Source organism: Alligator mississippiensis, chromosome 10 (assembly GCF_030867095.1).
Source record: "Alligator mississippiensis isolate rAllMis1 chromosome 10, rAllMis1, whole genome shotgun sequence".
NCBI classification, from domain to species: domain Eukaryota; kingdom Metazoa; phylum Chordata; order Crocodylia; family Alligatoridae; genus Alligator; species Alligator mississippiensis.
The window spans coordinates 59,729,470-59,742,643 of NC_081833.1; the positions used below are offsets into that span (position 1 = coordinate 59,729,470).

Here is a 13,174-nt window from a genome sequence, read left to right on the forward strand (position 1 = left end):
ATGTGCAGAATTGTTGTCAGAATTTGTAAAATAGAATAAAAGGTGGTAAAGCCTCCTAAGAGAATGGGCCATTGAAAGGTACAAAGGCTCTTCCCCCAGCCTTTGTATGGTCTGCGTAAGAGCAAGGAAGAAGTGCAGTCCCTGCCTTGCCTTGGACCATTGTCTCAAAGTAGCAGGAATGTCTCCTTATGTACCCTGGCACTCCCCTGGGTCAGTGCAGCTCCTCTGAGGATTAATTACTGTTGTCATAAGAAGTCTTTGTGCCATGTGTTCTGGATGTAAAACAATACATATCATTCACGTGAATTGCAGTCAGAGCTGGAAACAAGTAAACAAGGCAAATTTGCCAGTGAACTTAACGGGGCTTATGTTTACTGTTAGACAACGTAGAATATTCAGCTTTTAACTATTGATATTTTATCTAAGTAAGTTTAGTGAAGAAACTAGTTTTTCTTTTAAAACACTATATGTGTAGAAACTTAAGCTGAATGACTTAATTATTTTCCTGTTTTAAATTATATTTGCCCTGTTTATGCATCATCTTCAAACAGGTTTGTAGCAGTAGATTATTTGAGCTTGAGTTAGAGGGAGCTCTGCATGTCATGCCTGCTTAGAAACAGAAATATTTTTTAATTTAGATATTTAATGTTGACTGATTCATGGACTTGGACCCCAAGGAGTCTCCTGATAGTGACCTCACTACTGGGCTGTTAAGTTGTACACACTATGACCCAGTGAATATTGTAGTTTACTGTGCAAAGTCCAGTAGTTTCAACAAAAAGGCTGGTAGTTACTATATAGTAAATGTGCTCGATAGGGTTAGTATAGTCCTGCAAGAACTATACTGACATCTGTGGGCAGTTAACTAAGTGCAGACATTCAGGGGGGGAAGGTGGGGGTTGGATCAGGGTAAAAATGGCACCCTGATCTAACTTAGTTCACCCTTACACTTAGACCTAGTCTCAGTGATCAGAAATCAATCAACCCATAACAGTACAGAAGTTCTGTGCACATAGAGCAGTCTAAAAATGGCAGAACTCAGTCAAAAATAGACCTGGATTAATGTACGCCCAAACTTAATCTAGGTTAAACCAGTGCATGGAACTTCAATTACCTATATAGCCCTAGGGTGGGGAAAGCCTTGCTGCTGGCCCCAGTACCAAGACTGTGTTTTTTGTGCCTATCCCCTGGCACTGGCATACTTTTAGCCCCCCCTCCCCACTCGCAAGCCGCTCCGGGTGTCAGATTTTTCGGCGTTTGCCGCTGCTGGGAGCTGAGCAAGTATCGGTAGAGGGAGGGATGGGGGTGGGGTATAGGTTCCTGCAGATCCTGTCTGCTCCCCTGATCCCCCCACATGCCACCTGTGCTCCCAACCTCCCAATCACTCCCATGAATCCTGCCTCGCCCCCTGTCCCTCCACAGATGCTGTCCCTCCTATCCCCCCAACTGCTGCTAAGGACCTTCAGTCCCTCCCCCCCACCCCAGCTTGCTTGCCCCCCATCCTCCCAACCCCCATCCTGATCTACCTTAGATTGGGTGGCCATTTTTAACACAATCTAACTTCCAGCATTCCCAAGTGTCGGCACTTAGCTTTTGTGACAGGAGGCTATGAGAGTTTGGGAAGAATCATCATTCTAGAATGAAGACCACACATTTTACCAACACAGAGAATATATATAACCAGTGCATGTCATATATACAATGTTATTTATTATTTATATAGTGCCATAGATGTGATGGCCCTTTGCAAGCAAATAAAGAGACAGTCCTTGCCCCAAGGAGCTTACAGCCTAAATTAGATTGAAAACAACCAGAATGACAGCATACAATAACAGCAGGGATCGGGAGAAGGCAGCAGGCACACAGGGAAGCTTCTATTGCTCTTGGAAGAGGACAGGGATAATGGCTAGCTCCATTTCTCATAAGATGTTTGTAACTGCTACAGTCATAAGACAGAACCCAGCATACCTGGCTTGTTTACACTGCAACACTATTAAACCAACATTTCTCTCATAGCAAAGTACAACTTTAAATTTGTTTTCCGGAAAGTTGTAAAATTAGATTGTAATTAATATGTTACATTTCCTGTGAACAAAAATTATTTAAAAAAAATATTCCTATTTTATCTCTTCCTGATGGAAAGGCCACATCTCTGGAGGTAGGTGCCAGCTGCTGCCTGAATCCTCCAAAGCATCCCAAATCCATCATGTCTGTATTAGCAAGATAATACACGCTCATCTCTTAACTGAACTGAGCAAGGTGGGAAAATGAGTAGAGTTTGATCTAGAGTCCCATGATGACTTGGATTAGGATATTTTGCAGCAAAGGTTTGGAATGATCTTTGCCCCTTCTCTCCTCTGTCCCTGTTGCAGATGCCCCTGTCTGCAGTACTTTTCTCCACTGGCAGCTACGCAAAGCATATGGCCTCTGCCATGGACGTAAAGGAAATGTGCAAATGAAGATACACACTCTCACTTAGTTTGGGGAAGGCCACTGCTAATTCTTCATCAAAAACGATGCTGCATATTACTGCACTTGGAGGAAGAGTCTGGGTCTGAAATCTTGTTTTGTGTCCAAAATGTTGGATACTTTCCAACTATATTTCACCAGCTTTATTGAAAAGAATTTCACAATAACTGGTCACTTAGAAACTTCAGACCATAAGATTTTTAATGATGAGATTTTTAAAAGCACCTAAATGGTTTGAGGCTTGGACAGGATATGTTTACACCTAGATAACCAGTCACTGTGGTGGTGGAAACAAGGAGTGGACACCTGAAAGTCCTACTTTGATGAACTATTTGAATCTGGTTTAAAGTTAAACCACTAAAAGTCATCAGTAAAACAGTGTAGGTATCATGCATCCTGAATTATCCTGGGGTAGCTGTCTGCTGTAGACAGATTGCCTACCCCCTCACCAGTTGGTGGTAAGACACTGTACAGTCACCTGCTGAGCAGCTACCCTAGAATAGCCCAGTGTCTGTCCCTATGTAGCTTCCACTAGTGCAGTGCTTCTCAAACTATCCAATGTGGTGGACCAGCAATTTTTTTTCCCAGTGGGCCAGGGACCGGTGCCCGGTTCAGCCTGTAGCAGCAACTGCGTGTAACAGCCCTACACAAATGCGCAACCGGCTGTTTCTCTTTCCTAACCTCACACGACATGACATAACCTGGAGTGTTGGAACGTACAACCTGTGGTGCTGACATATCAACGTTATGCTTCTGAAAATATATTTCTTTCCTGGCAACTTGCTGCGGACCGGTGACTGGTGGCTCGTGGACCGGCACCAGTCCGCAGACCACCACTTTGAGAGGCACTGCATTAGTGCACAAAACCTGTGCAAAGCATCCTGCTGTATGTGTGGTGTGTCCAGACCCAGTGACTCCAGAAACTCTCATATTCTAATGATCTAAGTTGCTTTGGAAAATGGGAGTCAAGTGTTTGTCATTTAAGTGCTTCTCAAAATGTTACACTGAGTTTTCCCAAGGTGTTTCAAGGACCTCTCTGATACTAATGCCAACATCTTAGTTCACTTCTTCACCTTCCCTGACTGATCTTCCATTTCTCCATTTTCAGCTTCTTAATTCCTCATTTCTCTTCCTTTCCTGATACCATTGTATCTCATGGTTTTATGCTTCATTTACTGAAAAAAGAATGAATGAGCTTAGCAGCACTTACAAACCTTACTCAAGGTTTTATTTTCAAGGCCAGGGAAAGAAAATAACATTCCTAGCTGTGCTGTTGCTGCACTTCAACTTAACTTTAGTCTTGCATTTATAATGTAGTTAATAAATACAAATGCAGACTTAAGAAGATTGAAATGAATTGTACAGTGTTCTCTGTTTCAAATATTAATTATTTAGCCAAAAATCCAATATGGCAATCTAGCTACCCAAAGGAAGGGGTTTCAAAAGGACTGATCAATTTGCAACATATCATCCACTCCTGATGGAAAGGTTCCACCCACTGCGAGTTGCTCTGAGGTTTCATTTTCTTCAAAGCACTGCCAAATTCCTCAGAATTATTATGCTGGGTTATTTTCTGTCACAGCCAATATCTGGGATTCTCTTATTCTGCTAGTTAGTTGTTTCCCTGGAAGTTAGTTAGGCTGTTTGAATTAGCCTGGATGCAAAAAAGGGCTTCAGCCATCTGCCTTCCCACGATGGATAGTTTCTGACTCCACTGAGTAATGAGTTCTGGACCTACAAAACAGAAGAGACACATTTCTTTTAACTGAGAGCATTTTCTTCTCTTTGATTGGCATGTCTACACCATCTCCAGGTATCAAAGGCAAAATGCCACTCTTGCCACACCCTGCTGCTTCACACAAGTCAGTAAGTTGGCACTGGAGTAAGTGATGGCAGCATTTTGCTTCACAGGCTAAGTAGTATGAGTTGACCTGTGTTTATAATTAAATGACAGCAGAGTCGAAAACAGTGGATCCAAAGCTTCTCATTCTGAGGAGTGCAGACCCAAGCTGATGCCATGCAAGACAGTGATTCTCAACTAGCCTTAGCAGGGTGCCACTGGGAGAGAGGAGGTAAGTGTAGGCTGCCGTGGGAAGATAGGTGCAGGCTCTTCTCTTCCAAACACTCCTTTCCCCACTCTGCTGGCTGCTCCTCTTCCTTCTGGGCCTGCTTCAAACACATAGGCTGGGGACAAGCATTACACATAAACCAGTTTAAGTGATCATAAACTGGTTTAAACCTGTAAGAGAAGTTCAGTTCACATAAACCACTTTCAAAATGGCTGGAACCAGTTTGAGATAAATAACCCTGGTTGAATGTAGTATTGGACTTAACTGATTCAGATCAAACCAGTTTATACAACTTCTGTCCCAGACCCATTGGCAATGCGTAAGGGGTGCACATGGGTACATGTGCACCCCGAGATTGGTGGTGTACTCCTGTAAATCTCGGGTGCACCTCCACGCAGTCACCGCTCGCCACACACAGCCGCCACTGCCAGCAACATCTGCGGGCAGTCCCCGATCGCCAATGCTGCCAGCAGCATCTCTGGGTAGTCACTGGCTGCTGGTCGGCGCTTGCCACTCCCACCCCCACAGCCAACAGTGCCATGGCTGCCTGTGGGAGCTCACTGCCTGCCACTGCCACTCTCCTGTCGCCAACAGCACTGCTGCCGCCTGCGGGAGCTTGCCATGCCGCCCCAGCCTCCAGTGGCATGTGGTGTTCATGCCCAGACCCCTTCCTGGTTAAAGTTAAACTAGAGTCCTCCAACATCCCAGCATGCTCTCTGGGCTATGCTCTCTGCTTCAGCAGTGGAGATATGCCCAGCCGCGGCAGCAGCCTAAAGTGAACTGGCCAGGAAAGGGGTTTAATCCCCCTCTCTATCCCGCAGACCTGAGTCGGGGTCTGCTGGGCACTCCTCCCTCGCTGCCACAGTGGCAGCAGCACTACCAGAAGCCGGCCAGCATGGCCCCCTTATGTGGCAAGGGGCAAGTAGGGGGGTTATTCCCCCCTCTGCAGGGGACTGCAACGGGGTCTGCCCACCCCAACTGCCACCACTGCTCACTCCCTGCACGGGAGTCGTGGCACTGGGGCTCTGCTGTCATTTAATTATAAACACAGGTCAACTCATAGTTTTTGCACCGTAATGGATCAATGGTCCTTTGAGGCACAGGACCTGGATTCAAACAACATGACTCAGGCTTGCCCTAAATTCTGGCTCTTGGGCACTACACAAAAGAAATCAGCTCTTGTTTTAGAAGCTTGAAGCTTCTGGTTCTGGCATTTATCAGCATTCCTGAATAATTGATCTTTAGGGTATTTATCACAGAATCGTAGAAAATTAGGGTTGGAAGGGACCTCAGGAGGTCATCTAGTCCAGCCCCCAAAGAGGGAACCCTGCTTCTTTTAATGAAGTCCAGGCGAAGAGGTCAGCTGCAAATAGCTGATTTCCTGTTGTCTTCTCAAGTCCAGGCTCATTTTTAGCAGCAGCAGAAACGAGTTTTGCTAAGTTTTAAACCAAAGAGAAGAAAAGCAAGCTCACTGAGATACATGGAGCCAGGGATTCCACCTTAGTGAAGACATCACACTCAAGTGAACGCGTAAGGAATAAAATTGTATACAGTCTAGTTTTTCTTTACTCCTTGAGGAAGAGAAGGCAAGATGCATGCTTTGTCTAGACAGTTGCCAAAACACCCACAGACTATTCATGTGACTGCAATATGTTTTGTATTCTGTTTTCTTCCTAAACCAATCACTAATTTTTAAGAAGGTGCCCAAAGTTTCTTTTGTTCTTTCCATTTGGTTTCTGACCCAAAAGGGAAATGGCCCAAAGGTCCATTTACCCCCTAGATTAGCCTGCATTGCTATTTCCTAGCTTCAGATAAAGGCTCTTTGGTGGGAATATGGATTACATCCCACAAGAGTCAGAGAGAAAAGAATTGACTATGTCATAATGAATATAAGTATGGCAAAGAACAAGTGCATGAACAACTGAATAGCCCTTCATGATTGCTTTCAAGATTTTAAATGAAGTGCACACAGTCATCTACACATCATCTGCCTCTGTATGCGAATACAGCTCACTGAGTTTCTCAAACTTGGGTCCCCACTCCTTGATGTCATCGTACACTGCGTCCTCATCCAGTCCAGAGGAACCCGGGGTACTGAGACTGCTGGCAACTGAGCCCTCTCCCTCTGTGTAATATATCTGTAGGGAATCGCAGGGCAAAGCATGGGGCTGCTGGTCGGCATCTCTAACGACATCCAATAGGTAACGACCAAAGTCTTCACTGGCAAAGGAGGAGCTCTGTGTAGTTGCAGGTGCTTCTGGCTGCTCTTTTGGGCTGGGAGACACATCACTGCTCAATGGGCTTTTCAGCTCTGTCAGCTTCCCTTTCTTCTTATAGAAAGAATAGGCTGGGCTGGTTTGAATAGACATCTGGAGTTCTGCCATGTTGTAAGCATCCTGAAGTGAGAAATTGTTCTTGTTAAATGAGAATTCACTGCAGGTCCAAACTTTCCATGCTTTAATGGACTAAGCAGTTTTTGCTCATGAAAAAAAATTCCCAAATAGTCTACTTGACCTTAACACCAGACTAAAGTATTGGCCCATTAATGCATCTGTGCCACCTGAGGCCAGCTCTAGGAAAGCCCAAGAGCACCAAGCATGGCAAAGGCTGATGACAGCAAGTGCAATAGTGCCCTTATGCATGTCACAGCCATGCTTTGTTGTTTTAAAACTGATAAATGAGTGTCATTTTTGTGTGTTATTGAATATAATGAAATCTTGATGGAAGGAAACAAAAAACTTTCTGCCTTGGTTTGAAACATGGTTTGCAATCCTTTTTCCTTTACTAGTGCCTACAGCATTGAAACATGAATAGCCAGCTTAAAATAAGGCTGAAAGTTTCCGTTAGAAGCCAAATAAGGCTGATTAATGTGTTTCCAATTTCTGTTTTCAGATTCAGATTAGAAAGTCTGCTGGCCTCTCAACAGGCACTGCTAAACACAGCAACAAGGCTGGGAGAGGCTACTTCAGAAACAGTAATGTGGCTGGAAGAAATGGCTTTAAGCCAGGGGTGCTCAACCTTTTTCCTCAGCAGGCCAAATGGGCAGTGCTTGGTCCAACCTAAAAGCTAAAAAGGAGGCGTGCACCCAATGGAAGGGAGGGGCCATCACCAAGGAGGATTATACCTCCATTGCTCAAGATTGTAGTGGGGCTGTTAGGAAGGCCAAGGCAGAGATGGAACTGGGACTAGCGCTCTGGATCAAAGAGAACAAGAAGTCCTTTTTTAAATACATAGGGGGTAAAAAGAAGGTACCGGGTAATGTGGGGTCCCTGCAGACACACTTGGAGATCTGGTGGTCGTACCAGACAGCAAAGCTAACCTATTTAACAATTTCTTTGCCTCCATTTTCCTGAGCAGGGACTGAATCATCTCCCTCCCCGGGATCCCTGACAGACCCAAGGGAGGCATAGCCAGGCCCAGAGTCAGTGAGGATCTAGTCAGGGAACTTCTGGTGGGACCAGACGTGTTCAAATCAGCAGATCCTGACGACCTCCACCCCAGAGTGCTGAGGGAATTGGCAGATGTCATTGTGGGACCCCTGGCACGGCTTTACGAGCACTCGTGGTGCTCTGGCAAGGTGCCAGAGGACTGGAAGAGGGCCAATGTGGTCCCCATTTTCAAAAAAGGGAGGAAGGAGGACCCAGGAAACTACAGGCCCATTAGTCTTACCTCGGTCCTGGGGAAGCTTTTTGAGAAAATTATCCAGGAGCACATCGGCAAGGGGCCAGCAGGGGAGATTATGCTTAGGGGCAGCCAACATGAGTTCATAAGGGGCAGGTCCTGTCAGACCAACCTGGTGGCCTGCTACGACCAGGTCACAAAATCCTTGGACACAGGTGTCGCGGTGGACGTAGTCTTTCTGGACTTTAGGAGGACCTTTGACACGGTCTCTCACGCCATTCTCATTAAAAAATAAAGTGACTGTGGAGTCGATGCCTACACAGACGGGTTGCAAATTGGCTGGAGGGCTGTACCCAGAGAGTAGTGGTGGATGGGTCATTTTCGACCTGGAGGGATGTGGGCAGTGGAGTCCCCCAGGGCTCGGTCCTCAGGCCTGCACTGTTCAACATCTTCATCAGCGACTTGGACGAGGGGGTGAATAGCACCTTGTTCAAATTTGCAGATGACACTAAGATGTGGGGGGAAGTGGGCATGCTAGAGGAGAGGGACAAGCTGCAACTAGATCTGGAAAGGTTACAGGGATGGGTGGATGAGAAGAGGATGGGTTTCAATATGGACATGTGCAAGGTATTTCACCTGAGGAAGAAGAACCAGCAGCATACCTACAGGCTGAGGAACTCCCTTCTAGTCAGTACAGAGGCAGAGAAGGATCTTGGAGTCATTATTGATTCCAAAGTGAACATGGGCCACCAATGTGGGGACGCGGTCAGAAAGGCCAACCGTACTTTGTCATGCGTCCAAAAGATGCATCACGAGCAGGTCCAAGAAGGTGATCCTCCCCCTCTATGTGACACTGGTCAGGCTGCAGCTGGAGTACTGCGTCCAGTTCTGGGCACCACACTTCAGGAGAGATGTGGCCAGGATGAAGAAGGTCCGGAGGAGGGCCACTCGCATGGTCAGGGGGCAGCAAGACAGGCCCTACAAGGAGAGGCTAAGGGACCTGAACCTATTCAGCCTCCACAAGAGAAGGCTGAGAGGGGATCTGGTGACCATCTATAAACTGGCCAAGGGGGACCAGCAGGCTGAGAGAGAGTCCCTGTTCCCCCGAACACTACCAGGAGTAACAAGGAACAATGGCCATAAGTTGACAGAGTAGATTCAGGCTAGACATCAAGAGGCACTACTTCACGGTTAGGGCAGCTAGGATCTGGAACCAACTTCCAAGGGAAATGGTCCTCACTCCTACCCTGGGGCTCTTCAAAAGGAGGCTGGATGAACACCTTGCCAGGGTCGTTTGACCCCAGTACTCTTTCCTGCCTTGGCAGGGGTCAGACTTGATCTGCTCAGGTCCCTTCCAACCCTATCAACTATGAAACCACAGACTAGATGGTGGTTTTGATCCAGCATCCAGGGCTGGCGTGGGGGGGGGGGGGTCATCATCCAGCCATGTGTAGGAGGACAAGGGGCAGCCCAGCCACGCAGGGTGGGAAGGGGGCTTCACTGGGTTGGGAGGGTGTAGTGGGGAGGATGTTACCTGGCTGAGGGGTGAAGGGGACATGGCTTGGCCCCATGATGGAGGGGGCACGGCTCAACCCCACCCAGTCCTGTGGAGGAAAAGGGGCTGTGGACCAGCCTTGTGGGGGGAGAGGGGAGAAGGCATGGCCTAGTCCCAACCCAGCCCAGTTTGGGGGAAGGGGGCATGGCCTGGCTCTGACCAGGCATGTGGGGCCTGGGATTTGGGAATTTGGCAGGGGGAAGGTGGTCATATTAATGGCCACCAGTCCTTCGCCAACAAATTCCCCAACCAGTGGGATCTGTGTGGGCCAGATGCAGTGGCTCTATGGGCCATATTTGGCCTGCAGGCCAGAGTTTGAGCACCCCTGTTCTAAACCAATAGTTGAAGCAGTTTCCACTCTGATTTCCAAGTTTCCTTGTACTGAAAAGCAGTAGCAAGTGCAAGGATCCTGTAGGTCAGGTGATTCTGGGGGCCATGCACTAAAGAATCTTATTTCTAAATCCAGACTGTCAGTAGTGGCCAAAAAGTTACTACTGTCTGATTGTGGAAGTATCCTGGGAAATAGATTCGCATGACTATGACAACTCTTTCATTAAAGCTATCAGTACAGTATACACAAATTGATAGCAATTGAATCTTTTTCGGAAAAAAAAAGAAAGATGCATAGGGTGGATTATGTAGGTTAAGTATTGTTTCATTCTCAGAGGTGAATTTCTAAGTGCAGGGGGGTGAAATGCCTGTGATAGACATGACTGGTTAACGTGGATAAATTATTTGCACATCTCCTAAAGGTAATGGACAGCATTGATGCAGCTGTGAGTCTGCACCTTCCAAAAGATTACAACTGTGCCAGATCAGGGCCTGCTGAGTGACCAGAACTGCATTCCCCTAAAATAACCCTGAACTAAACTACGCCTCTGCACCATTTCTGTCAGGGAGAGAGTTGTAAGAGTAGGACGCAATCCTCTAACCAAATAGTCATGGGGTTACGCATAGAAAGGATTGGACTCCAAGGCTGCTTGTACACATGCCGGAGGTGTAGTTCTCCTTAAATTGAAAAGGTGGGTTTTTAAGTGGTGGGTTTTTAATTGTTTTGACCATCTCAATCTAGGGACTTCCATCACTGTGACAGAACAGTGAAGGCCCCCGTCAGCTCATCACCCTGCCCCGCTGCTGCGGGAAGGCTCCACCAGGACAAAAAGCAGTGAGGGGCCTGATCTCCTTCCCCCTTCCCCTGCCGAAGCCTGCCCACCTCTCCCACGGCCAGGGAACAAGCTGCTGGCGGTCCCCGAGCTGTGGGGGGCCCCAGTCCTTCCCTCTGCAGTGGTGGAGCTCCTGGGCAGCACCCGCCCACTAGCACCCCACCTGGGCAGTCTGGGGGGGATGCCCACTGCCGCAGAGCTCAGGGGCTGTGCGACCCAGCGACAACTCAGGCAGGCAGGCTCTGCTGAGGAAAAAAACCAAAAAGGGGCCCGATCCTTTTTTTTCTCTCCTGGAGTCTGCCTGCATCTCCTGTGGCCGGGGGCAAGCTGCCGGCGGGCCAAGCAGCCCCTAAGCTGCAGGACCCCTGGACCATCCATCCATGGCAGTGGTGCCCCCAGGACTGCCCAGGCGAGCTGCTAGCACGTGGCTGCTGCAAAGGGAAGGACTGGGGCCCCCGCAACTCAGGGCCTGCTGGCAGCTCGCTCCCCAGCCACAGGAGACGCAGACAGGCTCTGGGGGAAAGGAAAAAAAAAGGATCAGGCCCCTGGCCACCACCATGGAGGGAACGTCCAGGGCTCCCTTCAGCTCAGGGACAACTTGGCCCACCGGCAGCTACCCCGCAGCTGTGGGAGAGGCAGGCAGCTCCTCCAGGAAAATAAAAAAAGCAGGCCCCTCATCACTCCCCCACCCCGGTGGATCCTACCCATGAGAGCTGCCGTCAGCCCGTGCAGCCCCTGAGCTAGAGAGGGGCCCGATACTTCCTTCCATGGCAGCGGCGCCCCCCAGGGCCACCCAGGGGTGTGCTAGTGGGCAGGTGCTACTCTAGGCCACAGGCAACATCCAAACCAATCCAGCCGTGCATGGGGCACTGGAGCCCAGGTGTGCTCAGGCTTAGCAGGCTTCTAGCACCCCGTGCACCGCCCCCACCACCTTCCCACTACATAGGACCACCTGGGAACGGGCTGTCCTGCCCCTGGGGCAGTGCAGGAACACAGGAGGAGGGTGGCTGGGTGTGCTAGAGGCTGGAGAAGGTGGCAGGGACGGTGCACAGGGCTTTGGAAGCCCACCGACTCCAAGCTTCCTTGAGCACACCTGGGCTTCCAGCGCCCCGTGCACCATCCCCACCACCTTCTCCAGCTGTATCGCTGCAATTTGTTACATAGCAAACTAAAATACATCAGATGTCTTTTACATTGCTACATAAAGTAATTTAAAGCAAAATACACTGCCACACGTGTACAGCATGACAAAATTAAAACGAAATGCACCACCGCAGGTGGAAATGGTGACACCATTAAAGCAGTGCACAGGAGCAAGTAAGCCACTTTAAAGGACAATTTTATCATGTGTACAGGCACCCTAAGACATATTGTAACACAGAATAGCTGCTTAATTTCCATTCCAGAGAAGCAGATGTCAGCGTGACGAAATCATTAGCAAAACTAACTGCACTTTATCATGCATCAGCAAAGTACAACTTCTAAACAATTCCTAATTGTACTATGATCCACTGCTAAATTTTTTACTTGCACAAAGCTCCCAATTAAAATCAACGGAAGGTTGTAATTTGGCCTTTGCAAACTTAACTTGGAATCTGCCTGAGTAGAAGGTTAAGAATCAGTCCTACAGCAAACTAGATAATATTAACATAATTTTTCATTGCTTTGTTTATTCCTTAAAATAAAATGACACAGAATTTCCTCTAATAATGCACCATAATTAGCTGGCAATTTACAACCCCAAGATCATCCTCCCCGCTGGCTTCCAAGTCACTGGTAACACAGCTAAATAGCAAATGATGCTAACTGTTTTACCCAGAGGTGCATTGGCCTACTCGTATTCTGAGTGTCCTAATTTCTCGCAGGCATATTTCTATTTATTTTGGATATGAAATCTCAGCAGAGCTAATAGCCATTTGTCTCTTCAGTTTTGCCCTCATCGTTAAATTCATGCATGGTCTCTTTTGTCTACATATATTGAACATCATTTTGTTATGACAGCACGGGGCTAAACCTATGTAACAGACATTGTGGATGCTCAGTTTGACTATATGGACAAAGAATTAATCACTCAAAAACAATATCAATTTCCACTTTGGAAATTTTTGGCCCAGGTCACCAATGACCTGCAAAGCTGAATACTACAAACTTCTAGGAAACAGGAAGGTCTGAATATGCCCAACAGTATGTCCTCCAGGATGAGAGAGAATTTTGATTATGGATCTTAGTGTATGCATGATTGTGCTGTTTCACAATAGGAATATTCTTACTGGAGAAACTCCTGTAGCTATCTCAGA

The 13,174-nt window shown here is 47.6% G+C and overlaps 1 protein-coding gene across 1 annotated transcript in view; it reads right to left on the reverse strand.

The window, feature by feature from the left end:
* Nucleotides 1-1,690: 1,690 nt before the first annotated feature.
* Nucleotides 1,691-13,174, reverse strand: part of LOC102560908 (neural-cadherin) — a 125,163-nt gene continuing 113,679 nt past the window's right edge. Inside the window, exon 33 of the mRNA XM_019492937.2 lies at nucleotides 1,691-6,934. Within this exon, the coding sequence (XP_019348482.2) occupies nucleotides 6,515-6,934 (420 nt within the window). The 3' untranslated portion in view covers nucleotides 1,691-6,514. The remainder of the gene's footprint in view (nucleotides 6,935-13,174) is intronic.